Genomic DNA, 20,661 nt, shown 5'->3' with positions numbered 1-20,661 from the left:
ATAATTCCCCCAAATATACGAGCAGAGACGAGTTGGGGAGCAAAGACTGGCATGGTCGCTCCTTCCATTTGTCTATAATCTCAATTTTTTCGGAGCTAGAAATCACTGGAACTTCTTTAACTTGCTTTACCGGGTGCAGCAAAAACATCTACACCATCCCTCTATTGCTTCTTTAACTTTGCTCAATATACAGGATCCTGCAGAACAGAAACTTACTAACTATCCAAAAGAAAAGAGATGAACAAAGACGTTATCACCAGTAGATCTCAATGATACAAGATATGTGTATGATAAGGAAAAAGAAAATATCAGCTAACCATCAAGACAGGAAGAGAACATCCAAGAACTGATAAAAGCCACAGTTTTTTAACAACATGCCTGGCAATTGTTCAACTCTCCTACCAAATAAACAGGATCAAATATTAGAAAGTATGAAATTGTACCTTGAAGAGCCCACCTCTGAGCTACATCCATCATCAGAGTCTTGTACATACACCATCTCCGGATACTACTTACGTTTCAAACAGGAAAATCTAATCCTTGACAAATGCACATTACAGAAGTTTTATGCTGCAATTAAGAACAGTCAGTAAGTAGCAAGTGTTGGTCGAGGTCTATATGTATCAGAATATGCCTCATTTTTAAGAGGGACTGGTTGGAGTCCAAGTAGCAGTGGGAAATATGGTACTTATTTACAAGCAAAGACCAAAATTTTAACTCTATCAAAGCCGCCTCAAAACAACTGAGGCAAGTGTTTCCTGCAGTAGACATTAAGAATAATATGCATCATGTCAACAGTATCAAACAGAAATTTCGTTAGTTTCTGATCCTTACACCCAATCATCAACCTAATAATTTGACCAGAAAGAAAGATTCAGCAAAGGGCATCAGATCTTAAATACACTAAGGTGACAAAAATGAAAATTACCTAAGATCATCACTATCAAGATTTTGCCTTGATTATGTATGGGTGCAACATTTTGCAGGCCTTCGCATTGCAAAAAGTTCAATAAATAAACAATCTATGAAGCTGTTGGGTATTGTAAATACAATAAGGTCTTGCATCGGACAACCTGGAAACTCTAGATGGAAAATTTTCAGTTAGAGATCCAATTTGAAACATTGTTGATGGAATATATTAGACATTAAATTATAAACTGAGATTCTGCATAGACGCTATATATTACTCAACAAAATATCTCCATAAAAGGAAAGTTATATGGAGAAAGTATAACCGAGAACAGAGAAAACCTAGCTCAATAGGAATGCACAATGAATATGTTTTGCAACTCCCTCATAACGTCTGCTAATTTACATTGATATATCACCCGTTTGAAATTTGTCATTATGCTTTACTTGGGCGTTGTTGGAGATGTAATTTATTGACAAATGCACTTCGATCTGCTAGTCAATCTGAAGCCATCAAATTTCCTTTAGATGACGCTTCCAAAGAGCATATTCATTTTCAACATCTGAATCTTGAAGTCAGAAAATCTAAGTTGAGTCCTTGACAGCAGATCCATCACTCAAGTCAGATTTACACCTTGACGTACTTGTCAACATAACCCTGTAAAGAGTGAGAGGAAAAGAAGAGTCATTATATAAGCCACAATAAACAATATGCCAAGGAGTGTGGATCCTTTAATGCAGGCGTGTTCAAGACAAAATAACTGTAAATGCAGATGTTATCATTACAACTCGTGCACTACATTTTAGGAAAAAAATGTATAAATATTAAATATCCTTAACAATTTAACTTCAAACAGGTAAACGACAGGCCAAACATCAAATCTTGATTAAAAGAAGCCTTACCATAACAAGCTTAGTTAATTTTCCTCGGGAAGAATCAATATAGTGATTTATTTTTGACTGGGATCTGGGTATATGGTGACTCTTCATAGCTCCAGATACTTTATCAACAGTTTTCTTGACTATGGTCTTAAATGCCTCCTTGCTCATATTGCCCTGGCGCCATGATGGCTTTAGGACCTCCTTCACAAAAGTAGCAATTGAAATCTTAAAGAGTTTCATGGATCTCGAGTCCTTGCCCTTCTTCTTCTTCCCAGAAGCCTTAACCTGATCAATCTCTATTTCTCCTGCATTTAAGTCAGTTGTATCATTAGGATTACTAGAGCTTCCATTCAAGACAGCACCTATCTCCGCATCAGCTGTTTCTCCACATTCTTCAATTTCAAGAGAATCATTGGTTGATGCTGCTGTTCCTCCTTCATGCTGCCCGGTACCTTCCATATTTAACACCCTTCCTGATCCACTGAATCTCGGCATATTATCAGAATCACCAACAGCTTCATGTTTTAGAAAATCAGCTCTACTGAATGAATTTGAAGCTGGCTCAATACTATCAAAGAGTGGATCATACTGATTGCCACCCAGCCTTGGCAAAATACTCGCAGCTGGCAATCCAGAACTCGATGAGGAAAACATATTTTTAGAGCCAACACTTCCAGTCTTGTGCCCGTCGACGGAGACTGAACCCAAACCAAATGGGGCACCATATTTAGTGCCGATGGTTGCATCATTGTCTTGGGTCAAAGCATTTGAACTGAATTTGGAGCTCAGCGGCAGATCAAATGTAGATGCGTAAGGATTGAAATGATTTACAATTCTAGATCCCACAGAGTCGCGCATGTAAGATGGCTGATTCCCCTCAGGAAAATCTGGAGTGGTTCTAGCCGTGGAAGAACTCAACTTTGCAGGCTCAACAAGTTCTGCAGAGATACTACCAGCTACAAAATACTGTCGACCGTAGGCTGCCTGTTGGAAGTAAGAACGACTGTGAGAAGAGTTACTATCTGAAGGAAGATTGCCACCGAGAGAACTATGCATTCCCTTTGATGGTGACTGCATCAGTAAGGAATTAGTTTGACCATGACCAACTGACTGTAAAGGATTCATGCCCTGTACTGGATGTCCAGTTAAGCAATCTTCTCCAATTATATGAGGACCACCCTGTCGACTCGTTAGATTGCTCAAATGCAAACTACTTGATCCAAAATTGTCATTGACATGTGGCACTTGATCAGGCTCATGAGTCCTATCATATGTCTGATACCGAGCAGTCTGAGAATGATTAAGCAATTCAGTTGGCTGTCCTCTCACAGATGTATAAGAAGATAAACCATCCCGTGGAGGCAATAAAGACTCTTGCATGTTTTCTGAAGGAATGTTGTGTTCTCTAGTTGTTACATTAAAAGACAAATAAGAACGTGGTGGGAGTGGAGGTGGAAGAACCGAGCTTGATAAATAGTTTGATGACCCAGAAGAATGAGAATGCTGGTAAGCAACTGGCGCTTGATAAGCTGAGTAAGTAGGTGGCTCTAAGTTGTAACCTTGTATTATTGGTTGAGCAGCAGGAGTATTCATCACTTGAGAGACTGAAGGCAAAGGAGGGGCTAAGTGGGAAGGATGATTAGCAATTGATTGTGGCAACTCACTCAAAGACTGAGATGGGACTCCTTCAGCACAATCAGGTTTTGTTACAGGATTTCCAACAAAGTGCAGTTGACCAGTAGGACCTTGTTTTCCATCAGGTTTATCTGCAGGAACATGGGTTAATGTGGCTGCTGTTGCGTGCACAACTGAAGGTGATCCAGAGATTAAAGAATCATCCATCCGTTTACCTTGCTTATCAACAATTTCCGGGACCTTATCACAATACTGCGCTGGAGATTGTGCAATGAAAGAATTCTCTTTGCCTGAGGGCGTGTCATGAGCAGAATGACCTGAAAGATTACTTGCTACAACATCAGCAACTAGAAGAGAAGCAGATTCCAGAGAATTTAATTTATCAGAGTGGGTGGTAGAAACAACTGGCAGTTCTTTGGCAACTTTTACTTCCTTCAGGCCAGGCAAATCTTTAGAAATCTTGCGCACGTTATCCTTGGGTTCTTTGTCAGGGAGAACCTTACTCTCTTCACGAAAATCAGGACTCCGTACAGCAGGCAGCATATCCCGATACTGCTGTTTTCCCCTATGGTATCTCAATCTCTCACTCTTGTCATCATGGTGTGAATACCGACAAGTAGCACCACGATAACACTTGCCTCGGAGAAAGTCAAAGCATTCTGGAAGTTGACCCTTATCCCATCTCAGTTTATCACCAGTGACATCACGGTCACGCCTTAAAACAGGTGACCTACTCCTACTTCTTCGTCTATTTGGAGACAAGCTGAAAGAGAATGACTGAAGATGTTAAATTCTCATCATCCAAACTTAAAACATTAAAAGGAAGAGGAAAAAATTACAGTATTTATCACCAATGTCTAACTCAGACCTGCGAGATCGGTCACGCCTCTCTTTTCTCTTCCATGGGCTTCTCCTCCTCCTCCTACCAGGAGGAGATCGACTTCTGCTTTGGCTTCTACTCCTTTTTCTGGCTCTTTTAGCATGCCTCCGTCTATAACGGGGTGAATCACTTGTGTCACTGTCACTAACACCTTCTCTAACCAATCTTCCAAACTCATCTACATTCACCTTAGCAGAATCATTCTTCATATCTGCCTTGTGAAAACTAGCACCCTCAGGACCCATATTAGCATCGTATTTGCTCAAAGAATCTTTTTGTTGAAGTGCTGTATCAATATCAAAGCTTACAGATTCTTGACCTCTATGGCTTTTATCCGAAAATTCCTCAAATTTCCGCGTCAAAGGAGATGTTTTATCACCTTGCATGACATCTTTTGGTGAATCAATCATGGACTTGGAGAGCATATGCTTGTTGGACTTCGATAATGTCTCCAGTCCGAATTCTGAACCAAAATTACACCGCTTCTCAGCATCAAAATTTCGAGATCCATCTTTGATACATGGAGGACTAACATCTCTAAGAAGATTATCACCCTCATTTTCTGAAGTACTGTCAGAAGTATAGCCCTGTAGGAGTTTGAACGCATTGGCACCGTCCACAAGCTGACTGGAAAGCTTCCCGTAACCATTTTGTGCCTGAACTACTGCTACACTCTGTCCGCTTAAGTTTTCATGCTGGGAAGAAAAATCTTTTACACTGACGTCAAAAGACTGCTTAGTTTGTCCATTTCCATCATCAGAAGGGACTTCAACGCCTGCAGACATAATATTAAGGGTGAAATGTGTCAAAACAGAATAATTCATTATATCAGCCTTAAAGGCAATATAAGATATAAAATTACCGATCAACTAACAGGTAGGCTAGGCATGAATTCAGATAAATTCACAGCAAATAGCCCACCAGCATTACAGAAATGAGATGCAGCAGTATATGCGCCAATCAGAGAAAGAGCATGAAAAACTGCCACATGATTTATTTTAATGTACACTAGAACTCTAATATATAAAATCCAATAAGTCAATTTCTGACAGATAATAAAAGTTTCAGAGGACCTACTGATCTGGTTTTCTTTTTAGAGGCAAAATGTTTAACTTAATGGACCATTAAGTGGGTGCATTCCAAACTAAATCACACAGTCAGGTGCAGATGTTCTGGAGAGAGCACAATGTAATATATTTCAGAGTGGGGGCACCTTAGAGAAGATACTTGATGTTTATATGTACTGCATAATTTGTTTACCAAATCCTGATTGATTATAGATGGTAGCTCAATGGTCGATATTGATGTTATAACCAAGAAAACCAATTACCGAGCCCCCTCCTTCACATTTTTATCCATGAGAGACTAAAAAGAAGGTTAATGTGAAAGCAAGAAACCATAAAGTAATACCCCTGCCTCTTGCCACTGCTATTCACATCACCTGGTCCAAGATTCCTTATTTCTTATAATCTTTCTTCCTGTAACCAAGAAAACCAATACCGCGCTTTCGTGTTGATTGCTTCTACTTTAGGCTAGAGGTGCACGATCGAGACAACTTCACCAAAGCTCAGTTTGAGCTTGCGGACAAGCCGGGTCAAGCTAGTCTCTTAACTTCGAAGAATCACCATTGCAATGTCGGACACGTAAAACACACGTGTCGAACATTGGCATTTGCATGTCCACAAAATTAAAAAAGAAAGAAAGGAAAAAAAATAAGTGTTGGACACCTTAAACGACGTGTACGATACATATAAGAACATGGCTGCAGCTTATTTTTACAATTTTAAGAAATATGGCGGCTAAAGAAACTCAATCTGACTTCTCACACCTAAAGATTGTAGAAACACACTTTTTCTTTCTATCAGTTTTCTTCCCCTCTATTTCTTTCAATCTTCTTTCTCCATTATCAATCTTATCGGAGAACTCACCAAAAGAGAAGCACTATATTAAGCTCTATTTACTTGTATATTTTTAACCCACGTACTTGTAACTCTGCAAATACAAAAATAAGCTGGCACTGAACTAGTCCTTTATGGAAATCAAGTTAAACATACCCATATGTTGATGTTACTAGCTTTGTTAATATTGTGTAGAGGGTACAATTGGATCGGAAGTACTTGTATCATAGCACTTATTGTTAATGTCTCTCTCTTTATTCTGCTTATATCAATTCCACATTCTGATATGATGCCTATGAGATTCACATATTCTTCTTGTATAGTAAGAACACCATGGTATATCTTTTATTCCAAAAAGAGTGTCCATCGAATTAGAGACAAGCTTAACATCCAGTGTCTTTTTTTACATTAAGCATCAGCAATCATCAAACTGCAGAAGCATCAAAAACTTCCATGTACCACATCAATAATCTGAAGACTATGATGATTGTAACGAAGTCATCATGAACCTCAATACAGTGAAAATAAAAATTAAAATTCAAACAAAGAAAAGATAAGATAATGGTTGCAGGAAAAAGAACAACGAAATAGAAGGCCGAGCATTAGAAAATTTAGCAGCTTATGCATATATAAACATACATTTTCCACGGATCAAGGCACAATTGGGGAAGCAACAAAGTAAAGAGCAGGTCTGTGTTCATGAATCATGATAGTGCCTAAAGCAAGTACTATAGGCAAAGAGGTTGGACTCTATGATGGGATAAACCAGCAGAATTAGTTTCGTACCTCTTATGTGGTCCTTCAATACTGCAGCTTCATCATCTAGAGCAACCTTAGGAAGTCCATCCCCTCCACCATGCTGCAAAGCTTGTAGCTTCTCTTTGGCATAATCTTCTTGAGAAATTGAAACGCGATCATCATTTGAATTGTTAGATGAGCAGTTCTTCTTCTCCTCATCAGGGTGAGTAATGTCATCTAGAACGACCACAGACAAGAAACTCACAATGCATACCATTGGAGTACCGTACTAGCGTTCCTTACTTGAACACAATGTAAAAACACATACAAACATATACATTTTGCTGATTATAGCAAATAACATTTAGCTTCACACATGTGCATCTAGTGGAATAACTCCATACTTTACAGAGGAAACTTATCCATGTCTTATGAATCACAAAAGCAGGATGAATAAGAAATGCAAAGAACAAGTATAACAATTTCCTCAAACACTTGACTCTGTGAATGAGAAAAGGTTGTCAAGACATTTTCAGGTTGTAATCATACTGTAGTTAGAAGAAAAACCACTCAATAACATAATAAAGATGAAAGAACAACTAATACATAGATTCAAAGGCATTACAGTTCGAAATTGATTTCAATTTACTCTTTTCATTTTCAATTTCCGTACAAAAATAAAAAGCTTATCGCACTTCTATCAGATTCTTCTCCATAAACTCTGGTTTAGCATTTTTACCTAGTGGATAGATCTTTAAAAGCAAAACCAGAAAATGAAACATAGAAATATGCCCAAAATCTGCTGCGATAGCTAATAAATTATGGAAAAAAAACTTTTTGATACAAAAACTAAAAAGAACACAACAAGAAATGAGCTCTATCCATGGCAATTCTCTTCACAAGCAACCACACTTAGCAAGCTGAATATTCACAGTAATTTTCCCTCTACATTGCAGCATATCACTTAAATGGGAAAAAACATCATTTTTTTAAGTAAAAGGAGAATAAATGTAAAGCATCCCCATAGGTAGTGACAGGAAAATTTGCAAAAAACAAAGTCTATTCTAGCATTGAACTGTGGCACACAATACCGACGACTTCCAACAAGCGAAAATAGACTTACCAACACAAAGTTTTACTATTATTTATGCAGAGATTATCTAGTAATGTATTATACTACAACAAGGAGGAAACAACTTATGCTCTTATGTATAGCACTACACAGGGCAAATAAATGTAGAAGAATAAATTATGTTTCACTAATGTATTCTGAAGAAATATTTCAATGACACTTTTAGAGGACAATATTATATTAAGCCAATCTTATATTATAAAAATTATGAACTTTCATCTACAAGAATGTAGAATTATCTCTTGATATTCATGAAGAACATATAGAGCAGTTTCTTAGCCAGCTACCAGCATAGCACATAAATGTAGAGAAATCCGAAGCTCAAGAGGGATGTCCTCAGCATCAGGAGCTTGTACGAGGGCATGCATGTATGCAAATCAATTAGATCATGTCAAGGAAGAAGGGAAAAGAAAATGAAAATTCTCAGAGCCCTACTAATAAAACAGGCTGCCCTCCAACAAGAATTTCTTATATCACAATCTCAAATTTTAAACAAGTACTGCTGCTTTTGAAACAAATGAAGTTTTAGAGGACCAAAAATCGAAATAAGCAAGTCAATTCAGATGCTTACACCTCAGAATCACATTAACAAGTGTCTGCAGGAACTATTAGGCTAACCTTCCATATCCATATCGGAATCAGCAGGTGAATGAGTGACATCAGCATCTGCTAATTCCACCTTATTTCCATTCTTCTCAGTATGCTGACAAAGCACTTCAATTTGAGGTACACTTCTATCTTCCACAGGCTTCACTGGAGCTAGACATTCCAACATCGAATTATCCCCATCTAACGGTTCCTCCTTCAAGCTGCAGCTTCCACCATTCTTTGAGAGGACATCTGATGGGGGTGAAGAAGGTGGATGAGGTGGAACTCCAGGAGGAGAAGAGGGTGGAGGTGGAAGTGGAGGTGGAGGTGGAGGTGGCAGTGGTCCTGTCGGTTGTAGATGGCAATGTTGCCGCATTGTAAGCACAGAGGATTCAAATGGATCAGACATCAAAAAACTAGAACTGGATGAGTAAGGTGGCAGCTGGGGAGGGGGAGCATGAGATGCAGGTTGATTTGGTGGACCTCTTTCCAGAGCACGTCCTTGTGAAGATGTCAGTGGATATGCACTTGGACCCCGAATAGGTGCTGTTGGAGGAAGTTGACGTACATTTTGACTCCAGGGCTGGAGAGTTTGCTCAGATGTTGGGTGGGAATGAGAGCTTTGGGTGCTTACATGCGCTTGCGGATGTTGGGAATGAGTTAAGTAAGATTGAGCAGAACTCATTCCGCTTGATACAAGTGGAGCTGATGGAACTTGGTGAGGAACACCGGGCATGGCTTGCTGATACGGAAGGATACTTGGTGTAAAATGAAACGATGGACGTCCTTGTTGAATAACTTGTGGTTGTGGAACAGGTGGGCCATGATGGGAAGTAGGGGGAGGAGGAGGAGGAGCGGCAGGGTGTTGCTGAAAGGCAGGTGGGGGTGCATAAGGACCCCGCCCAACCTGAGTGGTGTAATTCCCTTGACCATGCATCTCCAAACCAGATCAATAACCCAAAAATATCTATGCTCACAGCATCCTCAACATCAGGAAAATTTGCACCTTGAAACTCTCTGAAATGAGAACAGGTGACAAAGGTAAACCGATCTGACTTCAAACAAAATATACTATTACTTCACTGAAAAGAAAGCACCCAAAGTTTGCTGATAAATTATAACTAAGAAAACAAGAATGACAAGAGACAGGACAATGATAAGCCTTTTAATGCAAAATGTTAGATTTTGAAAGGGCTTACTCCCAAGTGGGACTCAATTGAGAAATCTTAAGTTCAAAGTCCCGTCAATCTTCACAGTGAACCTACTTTCTCTTGCAGCTTAAATTAATATCCAAGTATTATCTTCTGACAGGGAGAAAAAGGAAACTCAGCTTCACTTCACTCTTGATGGATTAGGGCACAGGATCATCACATGTGTTATTTTCCAACTCCCATGTTCAGTCCTATCGACTTAGAGTTCCACCATCGCCCGATCAAAGTCAGTCTAATTGGCAGAAAGACATATTAGTCATCCATCAGTCCAAGCCAAACTAATCAAAAATCATACATTTCTCCTTTTTAAAGGACATCTCTGAGAAATGCGAAAATAACCAACAGAATTCATTCCCACAAATACTACGACGGAAACCAACAAAATGAAATTCCCAACACTCAACATCTTCAACAAACCCGCAAAGTAAAATCTAAGGGACAATTGATATTCTGTTCAAGATATTCGCTACAACATTCACTCCCAATCATCCAACTAACGAAATATTCACTTCTTTTCCCTCCTGAAATAAATAAAACCAACCAATACGAAAGATGCAGTAGGTGTAACTCACAGAGATTCGGGAATAGACAATTCGACACCGCTGCAACAATTCGATAGAGCGAGGAGAAAAGGGATAGACAAAAACCCTAGAACAAGTAGCTTATGTGTGTCTCTGTGTGTTTCAAAGTTATTCTGATTCAAAGGGAGGCTTTCGTCATTTTTTTCTTTGTTGGTTTTTCTTTCCTCTTCGGTGTTTTGGTGTTTTCCAATCAAAACGCTATTAAAGCTGACCGTTCGATCGAGGAAGCACATATGAACCGTGCGATCAAGGGCGTGTCTATAATTAGAGGTAAATTGAAGTCCCCAGTTAGAGATGGCGTCGTTCGAAGGGAGCTAGGGCACAATTAAATTGGGGAAAAAATTGGGGTGTTGCTCTTTCCCCGATTTTTGCAATAATAGCTTGAGCCACAGAAGGATTAACTGCAATTTATATGTTTCGGATCTATTTATTTACTTTTGAAGGGCATTTAAACGTTCATTTTCAAAATTACAGTGGCAACCAAAATGCCTCTTTATATTCAACATCTCTATGGGGTAAGGGGTGTTCAAAAAGAATTAATAAAAAATTTCTTTTATTAAAAATGAATAATAATGAAAGTTCGTCTTTTTTTTCGAAAAATCGTGAGCACATCATCTTTCCAACCATGGTGGGTATGATCAATCAATGCACTAATCAACCCATTATCATCCAACACCTAGGATTATCTAATGGGTTGGGTACCGTTCATCTAGGAAATCACTATCATCTCAAACTCTAATATTACATCCATTGCCCACACGCCAACGATTCCCCACTTTCACCGAACTCACAGGATACACTATCAAGTTAGCGATGCACGACTAGCCAACGAAGCATAAATGAAATCAGTGTTAGGAAAGTATTTAGCCTTAGAAGTACGACTTACCAATATTGAAAGTTGATGTATAATGCTCCATGCCTGCTTGGCAAGTAATGCATTGTTAAAAGCCTCCAAACTTTCGAGAGCTAAGTTCCCTATTTACTATCGCATAGCTAAATCAAGACACCTTGTGTACGCCCTTTTTATGCCAGAAAAATCCACTATCAAGCTCTCGAGCTCTCTAATAAAGGTCTTCGAGAGCTTGAAGCATGACATGGAGTAAAATGGGATGGTTTTCTAAAGAGAAAATGTCGCTAAGAGTAAGTATAAACGATCTATTAGATATCCTCAGGCTAGGAGTACCACTCCCCAGCATTATTCCTAAGTTTCGAAATGGTATTCTAGCGTTTAGCGGACACCTTCATATGAAAAAAACCCATTGTTCCTATCTTCCTCTCGAAGTATCCGATTTCCAACCTTGCTTCCACATAATCTCTTCTTTTACCAATAGTGATTCCAACTCTGATTGATTGTCCTTTAGCTCTGCTCGTGAATATGTTGATAGTGTAGACTTCTGTAAGGCAACAATGTATTTCTCTAGGATCTTTTTTTTTTCTTGCTGTTGTTCCCAAACTTCCGTGTCCTCCGCAGTCTTAAACTAACCTCACATACCTTCAACCTACCAAGCAATCTGACCGACTCGTCACCTTGTTGTCCAGACATCCAAGCTGACTCGATGATCTTTTCTCATTCATTCGAGTGAAATCACATTGCTTTGACTGGTTTCTCCTTTCGTATTGTGCTTTGTTTGCAAGTGAATTGGTATCAACAAACAAAGGGCTTTAGTCTAATGCAAGCGCCGATAAATGATGGACGACAACATTCAGAAACATAATCCTTTCATCCTTAATAGCACTGGTCTAACCTTGCATGAATGGTGAAGGGTCACTCACGCTAAGGACTAACTACAAGAAATGAAGCTTGCGAAGAATAGACTACAAATATTTCCATTCTGCAGCTTTTGCCTCCCTGTAAAAGTCGGTAAAACCCTGATAAGTATCAATACCAATATGATCACTTAAGAAGGATTGAGTATGTACATCAACATATTTGATCCAAAGGAAAGTCGAACCTCCCCGAATGTCCTGAAAAATCATGCTAGACAAAACGAATTCTAATTTGTTCAATTCTGAAGCACCTAGTTTCAATAAGGAAAACTGGACCAAGGTGTTTTTAATAAACAATCTCACCCAGTTTTCAAACCGTTCAAGAGCTACCCAGCTCTTGGAAGCTCCAACTTAAGATCATCATAGCTTCCCGCAGGATTCATCACAACCTCCATCGACTAACTGTCTCCGTCCACAAGTGCATGATGTTTGGGGTTCAACTAATAAAAGTTCCCTTCTATAACCTCCATAGAGTTTCCCAATTATGTTGGATTGGGGTTTTTCGGGTTGGGACATGATAAGTGTATTTTCATTTAGGTTTCTTATTGATAGTAGATTCATCAGAGGATAGTGGAACATGGTGGAGGTTAGATTCAACAAAATAGGGAATAGGGGGACAAGTTTGCTACTGAGGCAAGTTGGTAAGGAGTGAGGAGGTGGAATGAGTGTTATTAGGCATGAGAGGGAGTTTTTGTAAAGTGGCTGGAGAGACTGATGAGGTTAGAGGATGCATCTCTAGTTGAGTTTAAGCTAGATCATACCTAACAAGGGAAGGGGGACAATTGGGTTGTAGCATAATGGAAATGGTAGGGAGATCAAGTTCTATCAAGGGTAGTGGTGATATGGTTGAGTGACTTGGCTACGGGTTTGGTGGTGCTAGTAGCATGGTCATGCATGGGTGTTGGTTGAGACGTGGGTTTATGTATGGTTGTGGGTGCATGCATGGTTAGGTCATATTTGGGAAGAGAGTTTATTTTAGGTCGAAGATTCTGTGATGTTGATGACATGCTCATTAGGTCAAACATCTTGAGATTATTTACAAAAATCCTTACTCCACGAATAGAAGATTCATATCCGATTCAGTCAATTGATCCTTGTCCCCAAATTGTGGCAACTTGTTATTTTGGTTTGTTGAAGGATGCGGAATGAATATATTGATTCCTTTGTTGGTTCATGAATTAATGATGATTGAAATGAGTTACCAAATCTAGATAAACCTTTATTTTCGCTCGTAAACTTGCCATAATCCCTCGTGGACTCTCTGCCATATAGGAATCTCGCTAGTGATGCGCATATCCAAAGTCCGTAATGTGTATTGTCTTCTGGTTCTTGAAAGTCTAGGGCATAGCACTGCTCACTATACTTTGAAAATGACCTAAAATCCCACACAAGTAGCAAAAGCTTGGGACATGCTCGTGTGTGAAGTGTTGGAATGGATGGTCAAAAGCCAAATGGATTAGCTATTTTCCATTCGCCAATCTTTATCAAAATAATATTGAATTGATGAATACGATAAGAATTCATCAAGTTGGCAACGTGTTTTTTTATGCTTACCACTAATATTGAACAGGGTTTCAATGTCATAACGAAATGGCCACAGACCAAAAGGTTAAACCCATGAAGTTGGGTTGTGCATAGGTTTTCCAGCTATGAAACCAACTTTTTGAGAGGCAGTCTGAAATGTTTCAAAAATTGAGGATTTCGAGGTAAAGCATAAAGGGTCCTATAGGGACTTGCACTAAGTATTGCAACCATATTTCGTCGGCAGGAGATCTAGGTCGTTTGTACAGTTTTAGTGGATTAGTTGGCAATTAGTCGACTGACTGAACTGACTTGTCATATGAAAACCTCTTAAAGCTTGGTTAGTATAATTGAGATTTTTTATTCTGATAATACGAGATTAGTCCTCGAACTTGAGAAATCATGGTAGTCACGTGCATACGAAAACTATGTCTTGTATATGGTGAGCGATAATTGTGTTCGTGAGTCATGGTCATCATAAGCCTTATCCAGTGTAGTTGCAGTATGTAACGAAGATGGTGGATTTCAAGAAAGAATTTGTCCCGTGTCAGTATATGACAATGATATCTCCTATGTGCTTTAAGATAGTTTAGACTCTAAAAGTCTTTGGCCAAGCAATTGATAGATCGGGGATAGGTTTCCTAAATCAGATCAGTAGAGTAAACACATCTCGAGTATTAAGCATAGTTTTCTACTCAAGGATGGGAACTGACATCCAATTTCATGCCTTAGACTAAGGCTGGGATATGGGTGACAGCAAGACCGTACTCGTATGAATTTAGAGCCTAAATGTTCATGCTGCTATATACCTAGTCTCTAGTACCATGAAATATTGCTAGATTTTCACCCATGGTAACGGGCTATTTCTGTTTATGGGATAATCAGAAATAATTAATTAAATTAGATTTAATTATTTGTGTTGGTCACACATGCCCAATTCTAGTTGGGGGAACTTGAAGAGTCACACTCTACTACTATAATGGGATGAAATTAATTTAGAATTAATTCCAAAAGAGTCGAATTAATTTAATTGGATTAAATTAATTCTTGGAGAGAATAAATGATTTGATCATTTATTTTTTAGACCAATCCATTGGATAGATGATTTGAAATTTAATTAATTGGACTAATTAGAATTGTAAGTTAGCCTCTAAAATTAATTAGATTAATTTTATTGGGCTTGGTCCAATTTATAAATTAGGAGAGAGCGATAATAAAAGGCTTGGATCCTTTAATTAGATTAAAGGATATTTTTATGTTGGCCTTGTAATTAAAATAGGTCTAATTTAAGTCCATTAGATGTAGGTATACTTTAATTTTAATTAATCAAGTTTGGTCCATTAAAATATAAGTCGAAGACCTTGGAACTTGGGTAGGTCAAGTACGCCTCCATTTTGAGAGGCATGGTCGAATTTTTCAAGGAGAAAATCAGCCAACTAGGGGTTGTTATGGTTAGGGTTTGATGTTGGGAGTTTTACTAGGTTAAAACTCTTTGTATGTATGAGTAGGTCATATATATACCTACATTAAACCCTAGCCACACACACAACCCACACTAGCCTCTCTCATTCTCCTCTCTCTCTCTCCCCTCTCCAACTTTTGTCTTTTGGTCTTAGAGATCAAAGTAAAACAAAGCGGAGATCAAAACACATTAATCAATAGTTGTTGTTTTGATCTCTACCCTTCTATGATTGTTCTTGCTAGCATGAGAAGACAACGTCCTTATTTAGAGGGTCTCATCATCAACACCTCACCGTGAACGGATCCGAACAGAGGGAGTCAATGCTTGTAGCCATACAAGAAAAACGATGAGGGTAAATCCACTTTTTACATTCTTGTTTCTCCTGTTTTTCTTGTCATTCTATGGCTTTTGTTTTTATTGTACACCAAATGCCTGAAAAATAGATCAAATGTACACCCTTTGATTGGGATTGATTGTGTGCTTTAGTTGTTGATTTTCGATTTTCATGCTTTCACAGTGCTTTAGGGCCGATCCACTTCCTTCATGAAGGAAACTATGAACTTGCCATAATCCCTCGTGGACTCTTTGCCGTACTGGAATCTCTCTAGCGATGTGCGTAGCTAAGGTCCATAAGTTGTATCATCTCCTGAATCCTAAAAGTCTGGAGAATAGCACTACTCACAATACTTAGTAAGATAACCTAGAAAGTAGCAGAAGTTCGGGAGACGTTGGGTGTGAAGGAAACTGTGAAAGCATCACCTAATTGAGAATGAATTTTCATGGCTTGGAGCAAAGTTTGTGGGACGTTGAGGAGGACTCGGATGCGAAGTGTTGCACTCCAGTGTCTTTGAGAATCCATATGTTCCACTTCAATAAACTTTCCGAGATTATTTCCAATTATTTCTACAAACTCTTTAGTCATTTTTCAGATATGAAGGTCATGAATATGCACATAGAAGGTGTACTAATAAGATCAACCAAGACTGGATTCTCATCCTCACCCACTTCGTTTAGAATGAGGATATCATTTTTGAAATCCCATGAGCATCCATTTAGAGCTCGCCTTTTCTCCAAAATATGGTTTAATCAAAAAAGAAACCTGATGTCTTGGATGATTCTTAATTCCAATCATTTAATAGTTAAGAACTTTCCTACTGAGAAGCATTCCCACTAAATAGTGTCCCGAATTTGTAGTGATCCAAAGTCAAATAACACAACTCCATTGTCCTCTGCTTCCGTTAACTTCATTTTCCTCCCCAAACCAGCCAATTCCTAAGGGGTGGCCTCGCCCCACGTCGCGCCAGCTCAAGCCATTGGCGAGGTAGCTCCTCGCCAGCCCGAGCAACTCTTGCAGGCCCCCTACCGGGATCCTCCCACCCGTTGCCCCCACATTTTTGCAGCATATCAAAATAAGAAAAATGAAGACAAAAAGAATAAAAGAATCAAAACAAACAAACAAACACCTTCAGAAGCTGTGGAGGTGACAGAGTTTGAATGTATGATGGGGTTTGAAAGTTGGTTAGGTGGAGCCAACACCCAAGTGAAGTCAATACTTAATTGGCATCCACTTACCAGCTTCTAACACTTGCTCTCGGACAACTCACCCGTCCCAGTTCTAATAACTCATCCGAGAGTAGGAAATATACGATGGATGTATTATTTATCAAATTATCTAAAAGGGTATAAAATTAATTTTTACCAATAAAATACACAATAAAACTCCAAACTCCACTATAAATACTCCGAATGTTACTTTTAATCGATTATTATTCAATGACAAGACATTTCTGACACTCTTATCCACAAAAAATTCTCTATCTAAAAACTAGGTTTGGGAAGTATAATTAGTGTTGAGGGTAATTTTTTCGTTTTACTCTCCTACTCAAATGCAACTACATAAATATTTGATAAATTCATTTAGAAAGAGAGTTTGTAAAATAAAAAAATAAGATGTTAAAAGCTTATAAATAATCGTTTTTTTAAAGAAAAACAAGAAATTCCTAACTTTTACAATCTTAAGTTCTTAACAAGTTCATTCATTTTAATTATATTAATTATAAAATTATCGTTACTAATATTTTATAAATTTTCATGTTCATATTTAATCCAAATACTTCAAAATTTTATTTTTAAAATAAAACTTAATATCTTATAAATTATAAAATCTCTTATGAAAGATTTAAATTTATATAATATTGTAAATAAATTCAACCAAAGATAAGTTAATCAAATTAGGGAGGTTAATTGCAAGGACGGAAGAGATTGGAAGCGCCCCTCTCAATTTGATCACTGTATTCATGCCTAAGAATTGGAATGATAACAAATATGGCAATCCGGAATATCATAACCAGACGCTCATTCCGCAGCATGCCCAAATCATCATCAATCGCCATCTACCTTCCACAATTTCCAAACCCAAATTCCCGTGCTTTCTCGGAAATTCCAGCATGCCACCACAGGGGTTTGGTTTCTCTCTCCGCTCTATTCCGAAGGTATGGGTTCCCGCCTACTGAGTTCCCTGATTTTCTGAAAAAGAATGAGTTTTTAGGGAACTCAAGCCCCTCGGAGATCGAAAAGTCATTTAAGATTTTACTGTCCTTAAAACCGTCCCAGGATTTTCTTGTTTCTATAGTGAGTGGTTGTCCGAGAGTTCTGCAACTTGATTTCTTGGAGAAGTGGAGACTGGGTGTTAAACAGTTGGGAGTGTATAATATTACATCAGCTGCAATTAGGAATGTTCTTGACATTTCGATGAGATTTGAGGTCAGCCCGAATGATGTTTATAGACGCGTTGAGTGTTTGAAGGGTTTGGGGATTAGTGAGGAAATTATCAGTAAAGTTTTAGAAGCTGTGCCTATGGTAGTTATGTGGAAGGAAGATGAAATTCGAGCTACAGTTGACTTTTTTATGGGGGTCGGAATCCAGAGAAGAGAAATTGATAGGGTATTTGGTTTGTTTCCTGAGGTTCTGGCATTTGGAGTGGACAATAGGTTGAAACCTTTGGTTGATGAGTTTGAGGATCTGGGTTTTAGCTTAAGTGAAATTAGGAGAGAGGTTCTTCGAGACCCAAAAGTTCTTGGGTTGGAGAATGGGGAGCTTTCACAGTGTTTGGAAATGCTGAGGAGTTTAAAATGCAGGGTGGTGATAAAACAGAATATTTTTCTGGATGGAGAATTTAGGGCTGCGTATAAAGTGAAACTCAGGGTTGACTGCTTAAGGAAACATGGGTTGACATATAGAGATGCATTCACTGTGGTGTGGAAGGAGCCAAGGGTGATTCTGTATGAGATAGAGGATATCCAGAAGAAGATTGAGTTTTTGGTTCATCAGATGAAGTTTGATGTACAATGCCTGGTTGAAGTGCCTGAATATTTAGGGGTGAATTTTGATAAACAGATTATTCCTCGGTTCAATGTGATTCAATATTTGCAGTCAAATGATGGACTTGGAGATGAGGTGGGTTTGAGAAATTTAGTCAAGCTCAGTAGATTGAGATTCTATAATATGTATGTGAAGCCATATCCAGAATGTGAAAAGATATATGGAAGGTTTGCTGGAGATGTTGCCATTCGGACCCGCCATCCGGTTGGAATGTGGAAGCTTTTCAAGCCACAACAACATCCGCAGTCAGGCGAAGATATTAAGAATATCAAGTCATACATGGAATCATTGCCTTGACCAAAAGACATTGACCCTTGGTGGACTTGGTGTTCTTCTGCGAATTCTTGCACATTCGGTTCATGATGAAAAGCTCTGGTGGTAGGCTTTTGCTTGCTTGTGATATTTTTCCAGATGCTTGTCTGCAGCTCGATCAAAGGCAGTTGATGTTTTGGTACTCTTGCCTGCTGCTGCAACTGTTTACTTTAATTCATGGCCTTTTGTCATCTAATGTAGCAGAAGGCAATTTCTGGCTATGAAACATTCAGCACAGATTCCCAGTCATATCTGTTGTATCAGGAAGATGACACCAATTACAACATGATCAAGCAGTCATCCGTTTCTGATCGCTCCACAAGAAAATGTAGCACCACTGCCCCTTCTTTATCTTCAGCTTGCATCTTCTCGACTAAATAGTTTAAATTATTTTATCCACAGTTGGGATAATTCTATCTGGATTACCTGGATGGGAAGTTTAAGGCATACTTGAGTGTTTATGAAGTGTCAATGTTGAGAACTGGAAAAAAGCTTCCTTGGGAGTTCATGTTCCAAACTGTAACCATCAGCCACCAACTCCTCTCCTCACTTTCAGGCTCGCTGATTATACTTCGCCTCCAGATGTCATCTTTTTCTACCTTCGACCGGACAGATTATCTTCTTAACTCGTAAGCTGAAGAATTGAAGAGGTGGTGAACAATTGGAATTTTGATGAAGTATGAACAGTTTCTATTGCCCCACCTCAAAGTGCAATTCATGGTAGTCTACAGAATAGCCCTTCCACCATTGAGGAGGGATGGATCTTGGTTCTGGGAGGAATTGTTGTTTATGGTTTCCTTATCGTGTTCTATAATGGCTATGAGATTTGATTGTCTTGAAATATTTCAAGTGCTTGATTGATCATTCGATGATTTGAATATCAATGATATCATAAAAGAAAATGCTGATGTTATGGTTTAATCTGTTATATTCATTGATTAATGTTTCTATGTTGTATGTTGTATGTTGTATGGACAGCGACACTAAGATACACATAAAAACATATAAAACTAAGCGCACATGATTGATTATATAAAAGAAGAAATACTTCAAACATAGCTGGCAGTTCATTCAGTCCTACAATCTGCTTCTGCCAACTTGTGGTTCATACAGGTTAGGGGGACAAAGCTGCAGTTGTATTAATATTTTTACTTGGAAGCATACTTAGAAATACACTAAAAGTTCAAAATTGGTATTTTTATGTTTCAACCTTGATTCAACATTATACATTTACTTTATGAAGAAAATAAAGTTAACCTTGCTTTTTAGGGTAAATTACAACAATCTTTCCTGTAGTTTTGCATAATTACGACCCCCTCATTATTTGAAAAATTACTAATACCTCCTGATTTTGACGACTGTCTAATAATTAGCTCATTTCGTTAGGTTTTCATTTATTTTTTATGATGAACCAACTAAAATCCCCATATGGATTAAAATTTATAATTTTTGTTTATTTTTTTTTTGTTTTTTCTTGAATTAAGTGGATAATTTTTTTATAATTTTTTCATCCACCCTATTCGATTTTTTTTTATAACTTTTTAATTTTCTTTAAAAAATAAAAAAAATGACAATAATGGCAAAATTGAAAATTTCATACTCACATCCAAAGATTACATAATTTCTTCAAACATCAAAGAGTTATTTATAATTTTTCAAACAACGAAAGGGTATTTATAATTATGACAAATCATAGGGGAGTTGTTGTAATTCACCCTTAAATTTAAAAAGAAATAATTAATCTAGTTGGCCCATTCCATTTCA

The 20,661-nt window shown here is 38.1% G+C and overlaps 2 protein-coding genes across 6 annotated transcripts; one reads left to right on the top strand and one right to left on the bottom strand.

Moving 5' to 3' along the window:
• Nucleotides 1-1,113: 1,113 nt before the first annotated feature.
• On the bottom strand, nucleotides 1,114-10,613 carry LOC105157993 (uncharacterized). Of its 5 annotated transcripts, none has more exons than XM_020692880.2 (8): nucleotides 10,446-10,613; nucleotides 9,862-10,105; nucleotides 8,693-9,679; nucleotides 6,991-7,179; nucleotides 4,295-5,081; nucleotides 3,642-4,189; nucleotides 1,813-3,557; nucleotides 1,114-1,567 (listed from the first exon to the last, which is right to left on the bottom strand). In XM_020692880.2, exons 3-8 carry the CDS (start codon nucleotides 9,597-9,599, stop codon nucleotides 1,538-1,540), a joined length of 4,206 nt encoding a protein of 1,401 aa, XP_020548539.1. In that variant the 5' UTR covers nucleotides 9,600-9,679; nucleotides 9,862-10,105; nucleotides 10,446-10,613; the 3' UTR covers nucleotides 1,114-1,537. The 5 variants fall into 5 exon arrangements, with proteins under 5 accessions (XP_020548539.1, XP_088734690.1, XP_020548537.1 ...); XM_088878564.1 differs by having other exon boundaries at nucleotides 1,813-4,189; nucleotides 8,693-9,007; nucleotides 9,146-9,679; XM_020692878.2 differs by having other exon boundaries at nucleotides 1,813-4,189.
• A 6,824-nt stretch (nucleotides 10,614-17,437) lies between these two features.
• LOC105157992 (Mitochondrial transcription termination factor family protein) lies at nucleotides 17,438-19,818 on the top strand. Its single transcript, XM_088878316.1, has one exon. The coding sequence runs from the start codon at nucleotides 17,518-17,520 to the stop codon at nucleotides 18,880-18,882; it is 1,365 nt and encodes a 454-aa protein (XP_088734442.1). The 5' UTR covers nucleotides 17,438-17,517; the 3' UTR covers nucleotides 18,883-19,818.
• Nucleotides 19,819-20,661: the final 843 nt, after the last annotated feature.

This window comes from Sesamum indicum, linkage group LG3 (genome assembly GCF_026168435.1).
Source record: "Sesamum indicum cultivar Baizhima isolate 11 linkage group LG3, ASM2616843v1, whole genome shotgun sequence".
Lineage (NCBI taxonomy): Eukaryota > Viridiplantae > Streptophyta > Magnoliopsida > Lamiales > Pedaliaceae > Sesamum > Sesamum indicum.
The sequence above is the reverse complement of the archived record's forward strand: the minus strand, read 5'-3'. Positions and strand labels throughout refer to the sequence as shown.